The following is a 24,327-nucleotide window of genomic DNA, read 5'->3' on the forward strand; positions in this document are numbered from 1 at the left end:
TGAAAGACACATGTTTTTATAAGAAATATACATGTTTATTTCTGAAAGCAGGATTAAATGAGCAGTTACCTCTATCTGTCCAGTTTATACTGTCTGAGCAGTTACCATCTGTCATGTATCAGAAGTACAATTTTGTTCAAACATACACATTTAATAGCGTTTCAATCATGTGGAAAAAATGGAAAAAGGCACATTTTTTCCCCAGTATTAACTTATTCTAAATATTTTTTTCCATGGGGGAAAAAAGTTATGTTCAAAACTGAGGATCAGTTCTAACTTCCTTCTAGGCAGTCCCAGCAGGTAAAGTTTTACTTTCCTCTCAGGGTTTTAAGTCTCTCTCTCATCATGGTTCTATATTTACACTGAATGCTATAGAGCTACATGCTCTCCCTCTGCAGCCCCAGCAACACAAGACTGAGGTTACAGCCCTTGGGCAGTGGTGGCTCTTCTACATCACAGAACATTTCTGCTCAGCTGCCTGTTTCATCTCAGTGAAGGTGGCTTGTGCCTTTTCTTTGATGGCATCCATGTCCATATTCTGGATGTTCTGCAGCTGGCCCAGGATAGAGTCCTTGTCCTCTTCCTCCTCCTGATCTTCTGCCACCATCTTCTGAAGGTCTTCTGGCAACCCCACATCATCTCCAGCCATCTGTATTTGATTCTCATCCAATTCACTCTAAAGCAGGAAACAAAACCAGTAGATGAGAGTATTTCTGCTCTCTCAGGATCTACCAATGAGCCTCTTGTTTTGTTCTATTTTTTGGTTTTTAGGGAGAGCCAAAACAGATGCATAGATATTTCAGTCAATTTTTTTGGGTGCAACTTGTGAATTCAGGGCCTCAATCAGTCTCCATGAAAATTTTAAGGTTTTTTTTGGCAATGTCAATTACATTTCTTTGAGGGGCTTCAACACTGTCAAAACCGAAGCCTTCAATGTCACTTGCCATTTTAGAAATCTTTGCCATGCTGAGAGTGCAGGAATTCCATTCCAAGTTATTTGTATCCCCCAAAACCATGCTGCAGGACACTATTGAGCCTGTCAGCTGCTATACTGTGCCTGTCAGCTTCTGGTCAATGAAACAAGAGCTTTAGAAAACATGTGGTACCATTTCCTTGTTCAATTGCACTAATTCAGCACTAAACTGAAGCCTTCTGGAAAAAAGATGCAGAATGAACTACTGGAAAAAGAGTCCCCCTCTTCCCAAACTATGTCTAAACTCTATCTAGGTCTTTGGTTGGCCTCTCTGAGTTGTGATGAAGAGCAGGGGCTGCAGTGCTGGTAAGTGGGGTAATAGGAGGACTTGGGCAACAAAAGAGGAGGGAGGTTGGTTGTGAGTCTGAGAAAGCAAAAGGAGACAGGAGAAGAAACTGGTTAAGCAATTAAAAGGGCTGAGATGCAGTAAGCACTACACACACTTGCTTCCTGTCTGCCCACTGAAACACTCCATCAGTGGGATTATGTCAATTTTTCAAACAATGGTGATTTTGTTCACATTTTCTGGTGGATTCTGATGGATCCAGAGCTCAGAAGAACAGGATATTTTGACACAGTTCACACATCAAAGATAAGCATTAATGCCTCATTACATCTCCAAAATTAAGCATGACAGCAGCAAAGGCCTGATATGAATAAGCAGCAATGCTATCAGCAGGAGGTGTTTTTTAGAGTGAGGGGTCTGGGTTTTGCATGAATGAAAGGATAAATGAATGCAAGGACATATATGAGCAATGTCTGTTGCTGCAGGCCTTAGCAAGAACAGGCAGGTTGGGGATGGTCGGCTGCATAACCACTATTTACAGTTCCATATTTCCACACTTTACATTTGCACTTTCCTTTAATCTGATTTTTCTCCATATCTCCTGTGAAACTGTGGAGAGCTCTAGCAGGATTGTTACTGCTATGTGGATAGAATGGGTGAGGACATCTCTTCACCTTTTGTGTTAAGAGTTGCTGCAGTCAGATCTGTGGGAGCTAGAAACAATCTCCCAAGCAGAAAAGGTATTTTTTTATTGATTGAGTAATAGAAAAAATTGTGTTAAGCTTTTATTCACAACTGATGGCTATTAGAGGAGTTAGCCCTTTTGAAATCCTCACCAGTAGCAGTAGAGGATGATAAAAAATGTTAACTACTGAAAAAGTGCCCCATATCAGACAGTTACACGTTTTTTCCTTTAGAATGATTTCTAATGTAAGGAACCGTCACTGCATGCTACTGTAGTGATTGGCAATGTGAACAATTGTCTGGCATGTTCTTGCACCAAAGCCCACTGTCCTATGGAAGTCTGAGATGTGATGTGCAACAGTTTGGGGCTTCAAAGTGTTCTCTGACCAAAAAAGCATGTACTGAGATAGAGTCTAAACCAGTACAGTCCTGCCCAAGCCACCTGTCTCTACCCACTTGGCATTTAGCTTTGATAGACCTAAAATAAACCCAAAGGGGGTTGCTCAACAAGAAGCAAAGAAGCACATGATACATGTATGGCCTCTTCTCTTCCTTCTAAAATTTGAACATTTGATACTTGTTTACTTTTATTTGAAATGGAAAAGTGAACGCAGAAGCAACATCTATTCTGCTAAATTAAATGTGCCTGGCACTAGTCTTGCCCCAAGGCCAGCTGGCCTGGAAAAATCCTTTGGGATGCCATTGAACTCTGTCACCCTACCAAACAGGGTGGTCCCATCTAGCAGCCCATTGGGAATGCCTGTCCTACACTCCCAAACTGGCCCTGGGAACTGCTTGGGAGAGTGCCCAGGCCAAAACTGGGTCAGACATTATTCTGACAATTCAACAGCACAGCTGATAGAGTCCGTGTGCATGGTAATATTTTTTGACCCTGGTTATGCATTTGATGTAGTCAGTCCCAGATCTGTTTTGCTATAGATGCAATAGAGTTCTTTACATGTACAATGATACACAGGTAGGTGTGAGCAGAAAACTGTCTGAGTATCTGCTTTGTTACCATTTGATGGTAAAGTCCTCTGCCCAAATTAAGGTGCAAAGGTCCAGTTCAAGGATACCAACTTGATTTTGTAGCATTAACTGTGTACAGAAATGCAAAAAAAGATGAATCAGAGAGAGGGAGAAGGATTAAGATAGTGCAAGCAGGAGATGGTCACCATGTGATACCACAGGAGAAATTCCTTCTCTGGCTCCCACAGGTAAAGGATACAGATTAAACATTAGACAGCTCCATGTCCACCGCAGGAAAAGCAACCTCCCTCAGAGAGAGACAGCTTCATTCATTAGAAGTTTTGTTAAGCTCCATCAAAGGGAGATGATCCCCTCCAGGCAGGGAGAAGAACAAATAAAGTTTGGTATTGCTTGTTAAATGGCACTTTCCATTCTCTGAACAATGATGTTATAGTCTTCTGTGCAACTTAAGAAGCAAAGAAGACCAAATGCTGGTTCAACACTGCTTATATGAAGTCTGCTTGTAAACAAAAAAGATAAAGCTCACAGACCAATCCACAGGGGAACAAAACTCTTTTCCAGCATTGCTGCATGATGTACTGCTTTCCTTATGCTGAACCTATCCTGCCATAACATTTATCTATGCTGATGTGCAGAGATGCAAAATCAAAGCTCACCTTGCCTTGACCTGCAGGTGGGACTTAAATTAGCAACACAGCAGCACCATCGTCCTTATGCCACTGAAGGGGCTGCAAGCACCTCACAAGTGGGTACGAGGAGCCAAATGTCTGAGCCAGCAGCCTTCCTCCCCAGAAACACCCTCAGGGAATCCAGAGATCACAGCTTGGAGCACAGAGCTGGTGAGTGGAGACTGTTCCCTCCTGACATCTGCATCGGGACTCCATTTTTCCACAGCACACCAGCAACTCATGCCCCTGTGTTTAGACCGTGCAGAAATTCATGACTGAATCCCAGTTCAGGAAAAACGCAGCAAGTGGATAGGAGAGTTTGGTGAGTTTTTAAAGAAATCAATATTATTATTAAAATATTAATGTCTGTATTTATATAATATTTTTAAATGTTTGGTATGACTGTGATGCACTGAACACGCCAAAGATGAAAAAGTTGTCCATAGTTCAAATGTCTCATGGCTAAAAACATATTTCTGAGGACAAAGCTAAGTTGACAACTCTGTTAATAGGATTAGGTTCATTAAGGGTCTACTTTCTCTTATAAATCTGGCCCAGATAGCACGGAGCTTTAGATTTTACATGGCAAAGGGGGCCTTGCTTAGTCCTGAATTTCATGCTTTTACTTAAAATCCTTGCTAGTGCTTGATACTGGTAATAATCAGTGTTTCTAGCCCATACTAGGCTACCTGAAATTATTTTCAATTTTCAAAATATTTAATGCATTATCACAAGTCTGAGAGCATTTTGCTGCCAGATTGTTCTATCAAAGCATTGAATTCTTTTTCAGGGACAAAAAAGCATGCATGTAACAATTTAATTTTCTTCCTGCTATAACATGTTTTCCCAAGGGCTGGTGAAAACCAAAAAATGCTACATAGTGAGAAATAAATGCAGAAAAAGGTACCCTGCAATATTTTTTTCTGGCTTAGAGCTAGTCTCATGCCTTGGAGACAAGCCTTCTATGGTTATTGCTGAAATATGGCCCCAGAGAGTGCTTAGTAAAGTGAAGATCCTTAGAAAAGTGAAGATCCTGCTGGTGATGGATTAGATCACCACCTGCACACCTGTGTGTCTAAGAGGTGCCCAGCCAAGGGGGACAGGTGACCTGGACATCATCTGAGCTGAAAAACGCCCTGTAAGTGGGAAAATTTGAAAACCAGAGACACACAGCTCCACTGATGTTTAGCTGGGACCTGGGCACTCAGGTATCCTGGAGCTTTCCAAAGCAGCCCCTCTTGGAGCTGAAGGCTCTGGTGAGACCCTGGATAAATGCTGCTGTCTCAGCATATGCCTCCAAAAGGAAAGCAACACCTAATGATATTTTACTCCTCAGCTGCTAATTAAAATGCTGGTGTTTAGAGACTTAAGCCTCCAATCCAATCAATCACTTAAAATCTTGGACTTAATTTTTTTGCATAATTAATCTTTCTGTAATTAAACTCACCTTCAGGGTACGTTGTCTAGCTAGAGCACCAGAAGAACCAGGCTCTTAGGGGTTAAATACATCTTACCTGAGTTCAGCTGTCACCTGGCCTCCCTCTGGGAGAGGCACAGCCACTGGGAGGTGACCCAACTCCACCTTAAACACTTATTGAAAAGTTTGGCTAGACGAGGCTACAAATGCTGGTCTCTTTCTGTTGGTGATGAGTCCCTAAATGACTTGTTTGGATGAAGCACTACGTTTTTTATCAGTTAAATTTACAGCAGATGGATTCTTTACCTTCCTCCATTTTAATTAATCAAAAAGCACTGGAAAATACTGATCAGAAAATGAGTGGCAACGACTCAGTGCTGGCAGGTGAGTAATACAAATAAGCTCTCAAACTGCTAAGAACCACCACACATATTCTCGAGGGTATAAATGAAATATGTGAATATCTTCCCAGTAGTGACAGGTCGGAGCAAATGTGTGATCCAAACTCCTGGAAAGAATACTCTGTCCTGTTTTACCTCTCTCCTGCCCATGGCAGAAGCTTACACAATAACACAATAATTTAAAAAAAATTCAAAATAAGTTGCTAGAAGCTTTTGCTTTCAATATATTGGTTTTCCTGGAAATATTTGACAGTGCCAAGATCACAAAAGAAAAAGGAATGGGCAGCTTAAAACGGGTTGAAATTTGGTTTCTGGACTAGATGAGCTAATGAGCTACAGGCTTACCTTGGGCAGTCTGTACTTTTCTCTCAGGTGAACCCTCAGAACGGCTCTCTCTGCTTTTTTCTGTGCAAATGCTGCATCTCTTTCCATCCTGGAAATAAAAATAAAAATGTTTCTTCAAGATGCTAATAGAAACAATCTTTTCCACTGGACCAGTTGCTTGGCTGCAAAAAGCTACACACGGGAGTTATTCCCCAAGGTAAGTAACTTGTCCAAAGGTGAAAAAGGAGCAATATCAATAAAGTGATGACAAGGGGCCACACTTCCTGTGCTTCTGTCACCTGTAAATTTTCCTGGGTTTTGTGCATTCATTGTTTCACAAGGGCAATGAATTCTAAAGCTTCCCTGTATGGAAAAGCACTGACTTCACCTGTGATTTTATAAAACGTTTGCATTAGATTTAAAAACTGGTCTGCACCATTTTTATTTTTAGATTACACATTTATTCATTTGCAAAATGTGTCTCCTCAAAGTTTTCTGGTAACATTTGATAACATTCACCTTTCACCCCTCCTCTCCCTTGAATTTCTTTTTTCCCCGGGAGCATTTTCATGGAAATTCTATTGCAAAAATGATCTTGTTTCAGTATAGGTAGTTTGGCACATAAAAGCTACTTCCAATATGAAATATTACTTTTCCTCTGCCTCCAAAATGAGTATTTGGATTTCTCTCCCTCTAAAAACAAAGCCCCCACAAACAAATCTAAAATTTGAGAACACCCCAAAGCCTGGTTGGTTACGGGTTCAGAACTGCCTGAGCACGAGTTCAGCAAGGCACATTTACTTTTCTGGTCTCCACTCCTGCACAGCTGAACATTGGGCAAAATCCAGGGAGCCCTGAAACAGGAACATCCTCTTGCTGTGTCAGTGATTTCTGACACAGAACCACTTCTCATCCTGAGATGATCTTTTCTCATCGAGTCTCTAACTCCTGCCCTGCTTCCTCAGCACGGTTCAGCAGGGAAAGGACACGTGCCCCATTGAACGGTAGAGAATCATTCTTTTCCCAGGTATTTCCCTGTGCCAGGAATCCTGTGCTCCTTCTCAGTCTCCAGAAAGTATCTCCCTGCCAGCAGATGCTCATTTCGCTTTTCAATATCCCTTGACAAAAGGCAGAGCAAAACATTCTGTGCATTTTTCCAGACCAAACGACACCTCTTCAGGGCTTCCTGATAGAAATGTCTGATGCTAAATACAGACCTGGATACCTCAAGTTCCATCAGTCATTAACCTGGCACCTATAATCATCTTACAAGAAGGATTTACACCACCATTATGTAATTGACCATTAGAGGAACAGATGCATTTGAGATTTAAAAGTCAATCGTTTTATTTATAATTTTGCATGGTTTGAACTCCTACACATGCCAAGTCCTCCATTTTACTTGTTTTCATAAACACAGCAGGTGATAAAGATTGTCTTTTCAGAAAAAACTGAGACTTAATTGATTTTAAAGTTCCACTTTATTTAATAGATTTTAGAAAAAAAATAACTGCCTTAAACCTTTGCTCAAGATAAATGAGCACCCAGTACTTTTTCAGGTCTGCCATAACAAATGTAGACAACAAAATATTACATATTGGAAGTGTGCTCCACATGGAGTTCTAGAACAAATCATATACATTTGAGAATTAAATGCTGCACTGCTGACACCTTGGAAAATTTTTCTACATAAAGTAACATCACCTAGGAGTGAGTCCAGCATATCAAGCTGCAGAGATAGCAGGAAAGCATAGCAGAGAGATGCAAGATGGAGAGGGGGGCAGGAAGAGGGAGCATAATATTTTATCATTTCCAGTTGGGTAACTTTTATTTTGGAAAGTCTTTTTAGCAAAGATTCATCTGCTTAAAAAAAAATTAGTGAAGAGCTGCATGTTTGGCTTTTTCTTGGGTTATTTTTATCTGCACAAAGTTACCAAAAGCAGCCCCGTACTCATAATAAGGGAACAGGTACTCACTTCTCCTCAACCATTTGCTTTTGATATTCCTCATACTCCTCTCTGGTCATTCCTGCAGCTGCAGCTGGGTCAGAAGGAGTGCTTTCTTCTTTGCTTTCTTCCCCTCCACCTCCAAGTCCCAAATTCTTTACCTGGTTGCTCAACATAGTTTTCATTAGAAAGGCCATCTTCTCAAAAAAAAAAAAAAAAAAAAAAAAAAAAGAGGTATAAGAAAATAACTACAAGAAAGCCAAACAAAAAATGTTTTCAAACACAACAGTTGTAAGAGAGAGAATTTCTACAGCCACATCAGCTCTTCAAGGGCACAGTGCTGGTGAAACGTGAATGCCAAAACCAGTTTGTCAGCCATAATCTGGATTAAAGAAAGAACTCCTTAATATATAGAGGCAGATGGTTCAGATTACTCCAAAAAAATCATTAGATGCAACTACCTACTTTTTCCATTAATACTTTAAGCTAATTGTACACACACACACACACACACAAATCAATTATAGTGTGCAATAGCATTTTGACATCTTTAGTCTTGAAGTTTGCTCTCAGTTTCACAGAGATCACAACAATCCCTGGATCTGAATTGAAAACCTGCTTGACTCAATAGCCACAGCAAAATAGCAAAATTCAGCCTACTGAGTGCAAAACACTCAGATTTGAGATTTGAAAACTTGAATACTTCATTGAGCAAAAACCCTGTTTCTTTTTATCCATGAATATTTTATCTCACTGGACAGAAATATTTTGTGTGGTTTTTTCTTCAGCCCCACTTCATATGGTTGGTTTATCTTGCAGATGAATGAGGCAACACTGCTGTGATTGCTTTATTTTAAGAAAGTAACCCCAAAGAAAGCAAGTCATTTCTTCCTACTATTCTTTCCTTCTGTCAGCTCTTCCCCAGGCTGCCTCCATCTAGATCCCTGCTTTGAGGCTGCATAAAACACCTGCTGTTTGTAATCCTAATTGCTGAGAAAGGATTAATAAATCTGGATCTGTATGCCATAAAACAGTCTAGGTAGCTTTTGGGTACAGATTGTTTCTCTTGTTTCTTTCAAACCTTTAGTCACATCATTAGCCTCTCCAGGTATGCTCAGATAAGATTTCCAGGAGCTGCTGCCAAGGTCATAGACTATTTTGGGAAAGAAAATCACCTGCTAGGTTTCCAAAGTTCATGAGTTTGGGTTCTGAGCATTTATCCTACTGCACTGACTGCACATACTTTAATGCAACATTCTGAAATGTTGATTATCTAAATGGCTCTCCCAGCACTCTCATCATTTTGATGAGAACGGAGAGATGGGAGGATTGCAGTTTGCCTAATGCCTTAATCTATATTACAGCCTTTCTAATTAAAGCAGACCTATTACTATTAAAAAAGACAAACACAAAAACCCACAAAAAAACCCCCAAAACAAACAAAAACCACCAAAAAGCCCCAAAAACAATTAAAACAAACAAACCCCCCAAACAAAAACAAAACAACAAACAAACAAACAAAAAACCCACCACAGGACAATCTGAAATCCTGGATTATTAGTGACTAAATGAGAAACTCTAACTTTATTTTTGAAACTATCACTCAGAATCATGAATTCCAAGTAACAACTACTTCATCTTTATTTAGAATACTCCTGGCTGGAGTTCTGCAAACACTGATTTTTCCAGTGCTGTATCTCAAGGGTCTTCTCCATGTGTATGGGGAGTGATACCTCTTAAGTTTCGTGCTGTTGGTCTTTACTGAAAAGAAGCTTCCCCGATTTTGGTGTAGGCTTTAATCCCTCTAGAAATGTTTCTAACATAATTTTGTGCCTAAAAGTGATGGTTTCACGGGATTGAGAAAGTCAAGGACTAGCTTGGGGAGGGACTGCTAAGAGGTCTTGCCCTCCAGCTCTCAACCTTTCAATCAGCAAAAGGCTTTCCTATGTTAATTTAAAATCAAAGATAACAAAAAGGGCTTTAAAAGTTACTGGGCCTATTGGCACTGAAGCTGCTGAGAAACACGGGAGAGACTGGTGACAAAAGGCACAGCATAGCCAGTACCCCAGAGGAATTCTGTTTCAGGAGGTGCTCCATTGCAGTTAAACACGTACTGCTTTTTTGTTGATGACAGGAAGCCCAGGCGTCATGAAAACATACACCCAGCAGCTAATCAAGTACTCATGTTGTCACTTCCTTTGCTTTAAATCTGTCTTTTCCTTCTAGCTTAAGTGAAATCAAAATTAAAGACTCTATTCCGTTTTATCTGATGCAAGTGGGTAACATGTGAAAGCCTGTGTTCCATACCCACAGATCTCTAACCCCAGCACAGAATTCAGTCTTGAAACAGGCAAATCCCAGAGGGAGGCCAGCCCAAAAATGCCATCCAAATTCCCCATCTTTTCTAGATTCTGTGTTCCTATCAGTCATATAATGCAAAAATACTTAGGTGTTCTTGAAAGACACGGGATTCTGTCCCCTGCTTCCTCCATCTACCAAGAGGATGTTGCCTTTTCTAGCAGCTGGACCATCAGAAAGAAGTATTTTAGGGCTTTGTCATCTTGACTAGAATCAATTAAAGATTCCTCTCCTCCACTTGCTAAAAAACTTGTTCTGGGCTGGGGAAAAATGACAGTCAAAGAGGGAATTCAAATTCAGAGTGCTATTAACTCCCCAGTATCAGGTCTGTAAGTGTTCTGACTCTGAACTGAGGGTAAAGAATGTTTCAAATACACTTGCTTAGATTTCATGGATATGTACCAAATAAAACGAAAAAGGCTTACTAAAAATATGCACCTTTATTCAAATAAGGTTATCTCTGAACTCCACGTATCAATTTACATCAGTCAGAAACAAACATTAAACTGTCAGCTGTTTGAATTTAAAATAAATTAAAAAAAACAGTAGACATTTTTTGGTGTTACAGTAATTGATCCATTGAGAAAGGTCATATTTTCTTCCCACAGAAGTTACAAATCAGAGCAGTTAATTTACAAACCGTAAACCAGGTTATTTACAAACCATGTTGTGCATTTGACTTTTGAAAGATTCAGGGGCAACCATGTGTTTAATAAACCCCCACCAGTACAATCTCATTATCTTGTCATTGCCAAATATTTCCACTTGTTATCCACAACTCAAATATCACTTGTTCTCCCCAATATTGTCCAACTGCATTCCAAGGTGTCTTTTCCCCCTAGCTGTGAAATCATACTGGGTAAGAATCAAACACACTGTCACTGTTGAAAGAAACCTAACAGGAGACTACATTGACTAAAAAAATATTCTTAAAATCCTAATTTGTTGCTATCACTTCAAGAACACACAGGATGAAATTGGAGCTGAGCAGTTGGGAGTTTTCTTCTGATTCAATGACTTATGGAAGCTCCCAGGTGAGGTGACTGTGCAATGGATCATGAAGCAAAGGTACCAGTTTCTGGTGTTCCATGTCAGACCTCCTGGTCCCTACCACTGAAGTTTACTCGTTGCATGTGGGAGACATGTCTGATCCTGAAGAGGAAACTGTAGGCTTCAAATTTCCCTCCACACATCACCCCCAACCTGCTCTTCTTTCTAACCAAACAAACTGAAATATGGGCTGCTCCAGCTTTATATCAAAGGAATGGGTGGGTAAATTCACAGTAACAAAAATCCATTCCAACCTCCTCTCATTCCAACGGACACATCAGAATTGCTCCTCATTCTGCCAGATATGTATCCAAATACTTTCAGCATAAGGGGTTTTGCAAAGCCTGCTGTGAGAGAAGGAGTTCTGTTTGGATATTGCACTGATGCAAGAAGCTCTGCAACTGAAACACCACTGTACAATTTCAGAACCGTTTAAGAAAATATATTAAGCTTCACTACAAGAGTCACAGTTGTAATAGCTTAGACTCAAGGCACCTGGAAATATTTGCTGGTGTTGAAAGAACTGAAGAGATAAATTCCAATCTGTTATTCTGCTTCATCTGAAAAGTTGTTTATTCATTGATTAGCCTGAGGCAGTAGTTTATCTCATTAGTACAGCAAAACCTGCTCAAATTTAGAAATCAATCTATAGAGCTATACCACTTGCAGTATCCCCCATACTGCAGATGTGTTAATTGGTGTGCAGCCATTGTCATTTTCTTAGTATAGCACAGACATTCACTTTTTGGACACTGTATTTGAAATAACAAAAGATATTGCATAGATTTATCATTTCTCCAAACTGACAGGCACAATACTGAAGTTTTCATCATCACAGAGAATTTGGCAGCATGTTGCACTCCAAGGGAGCAGACTGTAGAAATGCAACAGGAGTAGTCATATTAAAGGTAATTTTTGCAGATTCAGACAAACAAATTAACACTTCTAAGTGAAATATCCTGATGCATTTGTGTATTTTATAGAATTTCGAAAACCACAGAAATACTGATTCTAATTCTACATAAAACTCAAGGACAAAGTTACCACAGATATGTAAACAAGGCAAACTGAATTAATTTCACATTCCTAAGTTGGGCCCTCTGCTCTCTTCCTTTCCCGAAGCAAATGTTCACTTGATAAAAAAATCAAAATCACATGTACAGTCTTATGCTTTTGATATCCAAGCAGGAATTGACACAAAATACTGGGTCTACAGATTAACAAACATGTCTGAAGCAAGTTTGTGAAGAAATGGGTTAACACTCAACACCTGTACTTCACAATACTCACAGCAAGATTTAAATCAAAGCATCTGTACTTGATACATGAAAGATACGAGATGGCTTTAGAAAAGTAAAGACAAATTCACATACTAAACATATCCTTGATACAATCAGATTGGAAGATGGATAAAGCAATCATCTTTGCTGGAAAAGATCTAGAAATCTCCCCCAAAAAATGACAGACAGATTTGAAACTATGAAAAAAGAAATTAGCCCCACAATATACTTGAAGAAACTACTTTATCACATTTTTTCTCACTGCCCAAAATCAAACTGCCAAACAGAGAGAGAAGCCTTTCTTTGCATGTTCTGTATAATTGGATTTTTACATCAGGTATCAAGAGTCAGGGTCTTAAAGGCCTGTCTTTGTGTCCACATATTAAAAACTGTTGAAATAGGAACTAACTAAAATATTCTTATACTGTTAGATTCAAGTGGTAAACAAATAAAATGTTTCTAATAAATTTTTGCCCACCAAAAAAAACCCAGAACAACAACAAATCCCACAAAAGAACGGTTCTTTGAGGTTTGGGATTTTTTAACCTTCTTTTTCTTTTATTTTTTTTTTTTGACTGCTGTGTCAGGACACTTAATAGCAAGTTTTCTGTAGAAATCCTCCCTCTGCAATTCACACTCTGAACAAACACCAAGCCTGGGTGTTTCAGCTCCTCTTCTGGAATCTTAACAACAGCAGAGGCGTGGGGAGTTTGCCTTTCAGTATTTAGGAAAAAGTCAGCTGAAAATACAGACCTAGATAGGTCCTGCACAGTCTTCCCCCATCCAGCATTTGCTCCCTGGTTTTAGCATCAAGACTTTAAATGAGAACTCATTTTATTTAGCAAAATTCAATAATTTATAATATTGAAGTATATCCAACACTAAAATTTCCCTCATTTACAGAAGTGTAGAATTTTCTGTGCATACAGACTGCTGTTATGTACACACAAACGGAATAGGTCATCAAAAGAACTTTTTGGCTGCTGCCTCTTGTTGGCTCCTGAAAGAAAAGGCAGAAAAGAATTCTTCAAGTCTTTTTAATTTGAAACTAGCTAACTGCTTTAAATGTTCATTTATTTGAGGATTAGAAGATTCCATTCCTTATCAATAAAGACTTAGAGACAATATAAGTCATATCACAGGAAGAGAACATAATTTTTTCTATTCACAAAGACATGGGGTAGCATCACTGTAGTTCCAATTTTGCATCAGATACGAAAGGAAAAAAAAAAAAACAAACAACCCCACATTCTGGACACAAGCCAGAAACAACAAAGGAACAAACAAACTGACTTTTAAAATACTCTTGAACATTTTCTGAAGCTTCTTAGCATCTGATAGGCCTAAATATCATATTAGAAAAGGAAACCTATGCAACTAAGCAGGGAAAAAATTGACTTTAGTGGGATTTCCTTTTCCCTCTGGCACAGATCATTAATTTTCTTAGTGGATTCAGACACTGTGGATCAACCATATCCAGGTGCTGGGACTACAAATGCATCACAAAGAACTGTTTGTCCTGGAAATCACCATTCCAGCTGATGGCAAAAAGACTGCCAAGCATGGGGGTAGAATAGGATTTCAACATTATGGCATCACAATGAGGGGGAAGAGAACAGAAAGACCATCCCAATTAGCTTAGATGAAAAAAAGAAAAAAAAAAAGAAAAAAAAAAGATGCAACAGTCAGGTTGAAACTTGATATAGGTCAGGTTCCCACTTGATACATGGTGGTGAGTGGAGGTAGAACAAATCAAACTTCATTATGATAATTCAATATTTCCAGGGGGTTCTGGGACAGTGGTAAATTTTGCTTTCTTAGAGGTTTTGAAGACCTGACCAGTTTAAATCCCAAGTGACCCTGTCTGAATTCAGTGTGGACCCCATTTGCAGCAGAAGATTGAACTGAAGACCTGCCAAGGTCTCTTCCAATCTGAATGATTGCTTGTTTTAACAAGATTAACACAATGACACCCAACGGCATTATCAGTCAGCAGTTCTAAAACCATCTGCCCTGCTGTCTTCCAGCCACACAGGACTTACCTATACATGACATAACCAATGAATAACACACTTTGCACTGCCACAAATATGAAGAAATGCACTGTAGATAAGCAGGATGGAAATGGTGGCAACTCTGGACACTTTTGTTTCTCACTGGATGGCTGAAAATCAAGAAAAGAGCAAACAAGACATCCCATCAAAAGACTTACAAAACAGGGCTTTGCAATGTGGTGTAAATATCAGAGCACAAGCAGAAGACAGATTATTTTTCAGAGTACTGTCATTCCTCTCCTACTCCTCATCTCATTCTCCCCTTCCACCTTTACATTTCTCAGAGCAAAGGCCTGATGTTAAATCGATGGTTATACGGGAAAGAATACATAAAGATGGTGAATTAATCAAGGACCTCCTAAGGATCATAAGCTAATTGAGCTTAATTGCTACCTAGGCTAGACTAACGTACTCCTGAATGGGAACACAGTCATTTTTTTGCTTTAAGGAGCCTTAAGCAGAGCCTGCCTGAGTTTCCCCTGATTAAAGCTCTCCCTTGTGTGCAGAAGCACCACAGAATCTCCTCTGTATAGAGCTGTTAAGTAGGGGGACAAACACAAAAAAAAAGGCACCCAGAAAACTTAATTGCTTGACCTTGTTTCCACAGGAAATTAGACTAAAAATCATGCTCTTTGTGCAAAACTTCTCATCAAGACCCAGATCATGCAGTTAGGTCAAGGCAGCATAGTTTTAGCGAAGCAGCTTAATGAAGGATTAATTGCTCCCTAAATTGCACGCTGGCTCATCCCAGCTTTTCACTAAGAGCCAAAGAAAGCTGTGTTACACTCATGCTCTACACTCCCAGCACAGAAATTACCGTGTTGCGTTGTACCAAATGCTCTATGTCCCTCTTGACCACGTGAAGGTGCTCCTTGATGTCATTGAAGTGCTGAGTTGTTTCATAGACTCCAGCAGAACCAGCATGTTGAGCCCCACTGATGGATCTCAGAGCATCAGTCACAGAACTTCTGAAACGAGACAAGAAACAAACCAGCTTTCAACACACACCAGCTTTTCTACAAACACCAGTTATTCTGGACAGTTTTCAGTTCATTAGAATCAGGCTGAAATATACAGTGGCACCAAAAGGCAGCAAATTTTACTAGCTTTCAAGAACACCTCTCAAGAAATAATCCTTTAGTCAAACTGTGATTTTTAAAAACAGTTAATTGTGTAGACAGCTGCCGTTGGTGGAGTGCTCCATCTCTCAGTCACGCTGAGAATAAGAACTAGGAAATATTCTGTTGCCAGACATCTGCTTTGCCTGCCTGACTGATGAGGGCTGTAGAACAAGAGTTCTGTCTGAGATGCCTGCCAAGGCTTTAGGATCAGCAGAGTTTAATGCAATCTTGGAAGAAACTCGAAAGCAGTTTGAAAAATAAATAAATAAATAAACAAACAAACAAATAAAAGCTGTCATGTAAGAAATAAAAACAAGGAAGAGGCTTTAGGGATAAGAAAAGATTTAGATACATCCTTGTTTCATGATTACCATTTATATGTGGAATTCAATTCCCATGTGCATTGTCATAATACTTAATATTGTGTTATTGTGAATTCATTTTGTTTCTACAACAAATGAAATTAAATCCAGAAAAAGCTGAAGTTTCATAACTAATTTGGTTTGAGGTAAACTAGTCAATGAGCAAAAAAAACCTTTAATCTCTAATCAATATGTTTATATAATTTTCCCCTACTGTGTTGTTTCTTTTGACTTGCAAAGAGGATTATTCTACAGCTAAAATATTTATCATGTGAATGATAATCTTTTCATTATTAACAGAATAGACAATCAAAATGTATGCCTTTGGATTTCTTTTTAATTTACTTAAAACTTTCCACTTGGTTCAGATGGGAGTGTAATTCAGTGCTTTCATGGAACACTCCTAGCTCTCTGTAGAGTGGTCAGCAATGTTTCATTTCCCTGGACTTGCAATTAGTGTTATAACAATGTATTTTAGAAGCAAATGTGTCACTGGAAGGTTTTACCTTAAATAAACCTACATGCCCAGTGCCTAATGACCACTGATAGTAATTCTGTCTTTCCACACACCTCACCATGTTACAACACGAGTGGGACACTCACTTGGCTCTTCTCCCCCCTAACAGAACCATCTCTACCTAATGAACAGAAACCTGCACACCCACCTTCCCCAGACAAAATAACTCCCCTTAATAGACACAGACTGTATCAAATGGAATTTACATTGACTTCTGCATTAATAACACCCTGCTGACAGTTTCTATTGTAGGAACATGCAGGATTCTTTGGTAATCAGGTGATTAAGAAATCCACAGTCTTCCAAGAAAATTGCTCGGCCCCTAAGTCCTTTTCCTGCGGGATGACAAGTGATGCACCAAGGGCCTGTTTATTTTTCTCTCTAAATAAAGCATTTCTCTAATCTAAGAAAGGTATTAGGATGCACTTACGCAAACTCCGAGCTCGTAAGTAGTCACTAAAAGGGCACAGTGCCAACGTTAACAAGAAAATCTAATTTGCTTGCAAGGTATAAAGATTTGTCAAGAATATTAACACAGAAGCTTCTGTGGAAGAACAAGTGCAAAAATGGAAGCACACTAATCTTCATTCTACAAAAAACTGACCTACTTAGATAAATCACAAGAGCAGACCTTAAACCAATACAGGGGGAAAAAAGCACAACTGAAGGAATTGTTTTTCTCTTTTTTTTTTTTTTTAATACAAGTTAAGGAATGCTACAAATGAAGGGCTAAACCAGCTTAAAGCCATTCCTGATTAAGACAGCAACAGTAAAACTTCTTAAAAGAAGTATTGAGACATCCCCATCAAACACAAGCATCTTCACAGATCTATTTTAGCAGTACAGCACCTTCAAGATAAGGGCTTTACTTCACTGTTTTCAAAGGGGCTGAACTTACCTGTTGAAGTGGAATTTCATGATAAAAAAGAGACGCTTTTTAAAAAATTTAATTTTAACATTTCTTTACAAAATTAGGGTGCTTAGCAATCCTTGAGGCATGAACTGACTTTTTTACAGAAATTAAATATATGCAGGGAGTCTTCACTAAGGAACTGACACAAACATCAAGTTTATGAAACTGAAATAATACACGGGATTTAAATGGAAATCATAAAATCCAAAACACAGCCATAATATTTGGAAGGTGTTTACCTTATTTCCTTCACTTGTCTAATGACCTCTTCTTGGGTTTTCACAACTGTGTCTATCTCTTGCTGGGAAACCTGGTAGGGGCAGGGGGAGGACAAAGATCAACATATCTTGGAAAAAATAAATGGATCCCAGTGCTGAAATCAGGCTGGGCTCTGAATCACCACGGATTTTATTTACCTGTCCCTGCTGACCTGGAAACCCAGCTCCTCTTTTGGCAATCTCCTCTGTGACTGCAGACACGTATTTCCTCTGCTCATCCAGAATCATATCCAGCTGCCTGTTCAGCTGTTTGATTTCCAGGTGAATTCGATTCTGCCCCTCAAAGATTTGCCTCAGCTCCCGATCACTCACGGTTTCAAAAACATCATCTGCTGCTGAGAGAAAAGCACAGGGGGCTCTTACACAGGTGCACCTTCCTCACAGGTTGCTCTGGATCATTCTTCTTGCTCCCTTAACATATTCACATCTATCTACCTTCTCCTACAACTTCACCATCCCAAAGTCCAAAAGACTCTGGGGCAAAGGGATTATTTCTTATCACAGAAACGTTGAACTGTATCTCAAAAATGCAGATCAAAATAACGTCTGGGACCTTTAGAACAGTCATAACTTACCACTGAGCAATAAAGATGACAACCTGAAATTTCCCGTCTAGATGCCCGAAGTACATTCCCAGTGTATGTGCAGCCAAACACAGCCATTAAAATCCACAGAAGCAACAAATGGCTTCCATTATATTTTCAAATAATCAGGTTCTTGTCTGCCCAGCATTAGGCAAGCCTGAAAAAGCTTTTCCATGGTAAGCACGTGTTCCAAGATATGCACTAGCCCACCTTTAAAAAAATTCTCTGTGAATGTGCAGAAACAGACCAAAAAGATGTCCTTTAAATAATGAAAAAAGGCCATGTTTTCTTAATCACCACTTTGACCTTCTCTCCCTTCTGCTGTTCCTAATTCCCAGCACGTTTTCAGTCATTCATTTTGTTCTCAATCCAAGCACCATCAGAATAACTTTACTGAAATGTGTTTGCTGTTTCTAAAGATTTAAAAATAATTTGAGTAACATCAGTGGGACCTTAGCAAGATCAGCCAGAGTATCTCTAGTTCTGGACATCCTGGAAAACAAATGTTTTCCTGGACAACTGAAAAATAGCTCAAATAACTTGCCTGGCTGTCCTTGCACATCAGGATGTTCCCTTTGAAATTCTTCCTTCTTCTTATCCAATTCTTGCTGGAAATGTTCAAACTCTTCCTGATACTTCTCTTTATCTTTCTGAGGGATTTCTGCATCTGGTGTTGGCTTTAAAACATTATTAGAGGGAAGGGCACATGTGAGATTTTTCTCATGTTCTCCCCCACTCTTAACACAACTGACTGTAGCAAAGCTGTTCAGATTTCATACGTGAACATGTAACAAAATTACTGCAGCACATTCGTACATTTAGCTCAAGTGAAAAACCACACATTCTCATGGAGATCAAATAGAAAATTTTCCCAATAGAAAATTAAAACTAGTTTTACATGGATAAATGCTGTTTAGCAATTGTCTTGTTTTAGGGCAGCACAGCAGTATAGAATCATTAAGCAGGTAAAACTGAAAGTGAGAACAGATATTTGCCCACTTCCAAATGAAAATGTACTTTGTAACACTGCGTGGTTTGATTTAACATCACGAGTTTTGTTGCTTGAGTGGTGCTTCCAGAATTCTGGTCTTGAGAATATTAATGACAAATATTACTGAAACATTACAATATTAATTTAATTTTTCTAAACCAGATAACAGCACAGCTAGATGCCAAAATTGTGAAACAATGAATGCCATGTGTGGAAAGAGGAAATAACATAATCTGGTGCTGCACATAGACTAACATGCACAATAAAATATTTTATTAATCATGCATAAAAATGCTTACTGCTTCCTTCCCAGGCTCAGTCAGCTGGAAGGTCAGAAATGACAGCACATCATGGTCATCTGTATTCAACAAACAAAATAAAACCACCTTACAAATGTCTGTAATTCCCAAGCCAATCTTCCACTTGCAAAGGATCTTCAAAAAACAGCATCCTCCCAAGAGCTGGTGCAGTGGGGAATCAGACTATACAGGGGATTTGTCAGGAAAACCCCAAAATTCTTTAGCTGGAGTCATATCATGAGCATATCAGTAATTTGGGACTGCAAGAGGATTAATTATATCATCATGGTCAAAAATTGGTATAATGGATCAACACTAGTAGTAAAAACCCAACCACTCAACCAACCTCTCTTGCAAGCCTTGCAAGTTCCCACAGCATTTGCCAAAATTTTTAACATTTCTTACCTGCAAGTCCCCCTGTGGCTGCAGATATTCCAAAGTACCCTTGTGATGGCAACACCATATCATCCACTTTGGCACAGAATTCATAGTCCTCTTTATCCGGAGTAAAACCATTATTAATTAATACCTAAAAGGACAAGCATTTAGGATTTTAACCACATTTGTGTTAATTTTTTCGTCAGTTTGCAGCAATGCTCACAAAATACAACTTAGTGGGTAACTCAGCAGCTCATGTGGGAAACAAAAAAACTATTTATTTTCTGAAAGAGACATTTTACCAACATTTTACATAAGCATTCTGTTTGCAAAAGTCCACATCCTAAGAAGGTTCTGGGCAACACAGACCTGATCTACACCAGTCATCCCTTGCAGCTCTGATTCAAAGCTTAGGGAGATTCTGCAAATGCATCCCCAGAGAAAGAGAGAACTGCTAAGTTTCACAGCACCATCTGGGACAGAAGAGTTCCTAGAGGAGGCATCAGGGCCAGGTGAAAATAGAGCAGTCTTGGAGGCTGAAGTTTAACTTTCATTCAAGAGTGACAGGCAGCTTTTCCCATTACAACACAGTACAAGGTCTGCCCTCTTCTACACAGTCATGTTTACTTTTAGAGAAACTTCTACTACAAAACGATAGCTCTGCACTTTACAGGTGCTACCTGTGAATATATGAACAGCACCTTTCCAGAAGGAATCAGAAGCCAACAAACTCACACTGTAGTTTTGACAACCTGGCACCACATTAGTATTTTTCTCTCTTTACCTAGAAAGAATTCACAATCAGCTGAATAGTATTTAAGTCTTAAAGACTCCCTTATACCAGTGGTTTTTAACCTTTAGTCTTCAAAGCCCTACAATTTTTTGGAGGTGAGAAGCCTCAAGTAGAAAATTTAAATCAACTGTTAAATGTATTCGGTTTTTAGCCATATCTCAAGAACCTCTTCTTCAAAAATCAGCAACTCTTAGATCAGCTTAAGGAATACCAAGTTCAGGAGCTGCTCAGTCACCTGTAGCTTAAACAGATCCTGACTTTGGGACACCTCTCCAGGCAAGTCAAGAGCACATTATGAGTGTGTTGGCATGACTGCCTCCTAAGTCACGTTAGCAAAATCAGCAATACCTGCATTCTAATACAGCCAAAAGAACCTGTGTAACATTTAAACACAGCACCTCCTTCCAAGCTCTGCTGCCAAGCTCCCCATTTCCAACACTGGAACTGACATATTTGCTGCAACTCTGTGAGAAGCCAGTCTCACATTTAAGAAGCTGAGGAAGACAGGCAATTCTGCTATTTCAGACTTACAGTCAGTGTTTTTTGGTAGTATGTGATCTTGACTCGCACAGGATAGGGCTTGTTCCTAAAGTCCCTCTGACAGGATGCCAGTGCTTGTGTGGATCCATCACTGTGCAAAAAGAGAGTATCAATAAAACCCTGTGTTATAATTAATCAACTGGACCCAAAAAGGGTCTGACTCTCACTAAGCAACCTCATCCCAGCTTTTCAATCTGCAAGCTTTTCCAAGGCAGTTCTGTACTTGCACTGAGCTTTCTGCAGAGATCTCCAGTACTGCATGCAGTACACAGGACACAATGCAGAGGGAATGCAGCAATGGGGAAACCTCTTTTCTAATATACAGCCTAAGATATAATTTTCAGATATATTCCTGCACCTGGGAACCTAGATGGAAATGAGCTGTAGAGCTTGACACCTCTTCTCTCCGAAATACAAAAAGGTGTTCATTGTGCTGTTGATAAACAATCAGAAATCAAAATTAAGGCAACTAATTACAATAACAGCAATTAGCTTCCAGTTAGTCACTCCTGCCAATTATTAGCTGTTTGTGGAGGATCCTCACAAGCAGCAGTCTGTACTGTACCTATATTTCTCTGAGTTCATCCATCCCAAAGGGCATATGCAACTTCAATATCCATCACTTGCCAATTTCTCTGCTGTTTCTGCCAAAGCAGTGTTTTAACAAATAGAAACCCTCAAATGTAAATGAAACAACAAAGTTTCACATGAAAGAAGCCTTTATATTGCTTCTCCAAGGGTTTTATGGAACATTTCATCATTCAAAAGCAAGCATTCAGCAACAACATTAAAAATAAACTTACTTCTGATGGTCATACAGCAGCTTTCCATTGTTGCCTACAACAATCACTCCAGGATTGTTTTTCTAGGGAAAGAAATGGCACACAAATGGATTAGTTTAATTTGAAGGGAAATATCAGCAACATCTCTGACAGCCTACTACTAAAATCAGTCTAAAATGTCTAAAAGCAAGCCAAAGTTGTGCAGGGAAAACAAAAGTACCAAATCAGACCTACTATGTATTATTTAAGTTTCAGGATCATTCTGGACTGGAAAACTGAGAATTGAAAGCAGCAATTGTCATCCTCATCTGCTACAAAATCTTTGCTGCTGAGCTACTCAAGGCAGAATTCTTCCAATAAAAAGAGCATCTCTGAAGACACACGTAGAAATTGATGTTTCCAGTATAAGGGAAATGTGACTGTTTTATTTTATCCCTTTCATATGAAAGAGGGGAGGAGTAGGAAAATAATATCCCGTTTTTTTCCTCAACAGGCAGAAAATTTATTTGTCATCTTTTCTAGAAGAGTTTCCTTCCAACCAACCTTTGCATCATTGTCAAATGAATCAAAGAAAATTCCAACACCATTCCATTTATCAGCTGCCCCAAAAACAGGACCTTCCAAGCCTTGCTCTTCTGTAAACCAAATTGCCTATGAAGAAAGCAAAAAGTCTTGAGTTAAGATAGACTTTTAAAGTACATTTATTTTTCTCAGTTAGATGAAACTGCTCCTACCAATCCATCAGCTCCAATACGGCCTCTTCCTGTAACTCGAAAGGTCACTTCCACTTCCCAATACTGAAATATTGATTTGTTTTTCGTCCATACTGAGCCTTTCTGGCTTTTCAAGGAGGTTGTTATACGGATCTGATCTGCACTTGGGATGGCATCTAGAAAGGAAACAAGAGTTTAGCAGTGTAAAAAACCAATAGGCTACATTCAGAGAGAGATTAATTTCCTTGCATTAAACGTATTTTTTAGGGATTATTTTCTTGAAAAAGCAAGGGCAAAAACCTCATCCGTAGACTGTTTCCTTCACGTCACTTGTAGCATAATGTCAAGTAAAAAAGTTAGATTTAAGAGTTAAGTAATAGCAACTAAAGCCCGACAAAACCCAAAACCACAGCAGAAGCTACTGCAGAGAAACTGTGCGAGTGTGGAACTGTAACTGTCAACAAACACCTTTCTCAAGGCGGGACACTCAGGAAGGGCAACAAGCCTTTCGGAGCACAGCGGAACCCTTAACCCAGAGCGCACAGAAACTGCACAGATGTTGTTCAACCAAGTCTTACTCGCCGAGGCACACTTTGCATTTCGAGCTTTGAGACGATGAAACCCAACAGTTTTTCTGGCAGCACAGCCCGGGCCGACCTCGACCGCGGCGGCAGAGACACATCAGCACTTCCCGGCAGCGCCACGAGTCCCCTGCCCAGGGCCCGCAGCCGCCACACCAGGAGGGCCGTGGGTGGGAGCCCGGCGGGCCCGGCCACTTCCCCGCCACCGCAGCATCTCCTCTGCGCCTCTGGTGCCACGCGGGACGCGCCTCTGGCGCCGAGGGGACGGCACGCAGGGCCAGCTTCGCCCTCGGCTTCTCCCCGAGACCCCGCGTCCCCCGACCGGACACTGCTGCCTCAGCCCGGCCCCGCCACCCCCGCCTGGCACTTACTGCCTGTGTGCACCCAGAACGGCACCGTGCCGTCCGCCTGCACCAGGTGCGGCCCCTTGAAGCTGTACTTGTACTCGAAGCGCCGATGCGGCGCAGCCGCCGCGCCCTCCGTGGCCTGCGCGCCGGAGACGGCCGGGCGGCCGAGGGCGAGCAGGAGCACTAACGGGGCGAGCAGCGCCACCATCTTGGCCGAGCTGCGGGCCGATACACTGGGCCAGCGCGGCGGCCTCTGATTGGGTGAGCGCCGGGGCGGGCGCGCGCGGGGCGGGGAGAGAGGCGGGGCCGAGGTGAGGGCGGGAACCGGGCCGGGCTGAGGGCGGTGTGAGGGCGGCGTGAAGAGGGGGAGCCGGGCGGGGAGCGGGCCGGGCAACCGGGCACGGTCGGAGCTTGCTCCCCATCCCGGTGCCTCTCAGCGAATTTCCGAGCTGGCCCGGGTGCGAGGAGCCGCGCGCTGTTAGCTGGTATGCGGGTCCGCCGCGTTCGTGCGGCCTCTCGGACAGCTGCGAGTCGCTAACAGTGCAGAGAATGTCTGAAAGAGAAACAATCTGTTCTTTCCCCTCAATATTACTTTCATAGAAAAGACCACACTTCCACGGGCTCTTTTCAATTCATTTGCAGAGTAGTCGGAAGTCCCGCAGGAAAATCCACCCAGTTTCTCCCAACATGAGAGGCC

At 40.6% G+C, this 24,327-nt stretch overlaps 1 protein-coding gene across 6 annotated transcripts; it reads right to left on the bottom strand.

Annotated features, from left to right (window-relative positions):
• Window positions 1-13: 13 nt before the first annotated feature.
• Window positions 14-23,862, bottom strand: LOC106863887 (complexin-4). Of its 6 annotated transcripts, none has more exons than XM_088155677.1 (14): window positions 23,655-23,862; window positions 22,724-22,878; window positions 22,533-22,640; window positions 22,011-22,072; window positions 21,199-21,298; window positions 19,902-20,025; window positions 19,497-19,555; window positions 18,751-18,883; window positions 17,761-17,957; window positions 17,584-17,654; window positions 15,249-15,399; window positions 7,720-7,886; window positions 5,765-5,852; window positions 14-676 (listed from the first exon to the last, which is right to left on the bottom strand). In XM_088155677.1, exons 1-14 carry the CDS (start codon window positions 23,836-23,838, stop codon window positions 449-451), a joined length of 1,827 nt encoding a protein of 608 aa, XP_088011803.1. In that variant the 5' UTR covers window positions 23,839-23,862; the 3' UTR covers window positions 14-448. The 6 variants fall into 6 exon arrangements, with proteins under 6 accessions (XP_088011803.1, XP_088011804.1, XP_088011806.1 ...); XM_088155678.1 differs by having other exon boundaries at window positions 320-676; window positions 17,761-17,954; XM_088155679.1 differs by lacking the exons at window positions 14-676; window positions 5,765-5,852 and adding an exon at window positions 14,420-14,541 and having other exon boundaries at window positions 7,726-7,886.
• Window positions 23,863-24,327: the final 465 nt, after the last annotated feature.

Source organism: Sturnus vulgaris, chromosome W (assembly GCF_052056855.1).
Source record: "Sturnus vulgaris isolate bStuVul1 chromosome W, bStuVul1.hap1, whole genome shotgun sequence".
Taxonomy (NCBI): Eukaryota; Metazoa; Chordata; class Aves; order Passeriformes; family Sturnidae; genus Sturnus; species Sturnus vulgaris.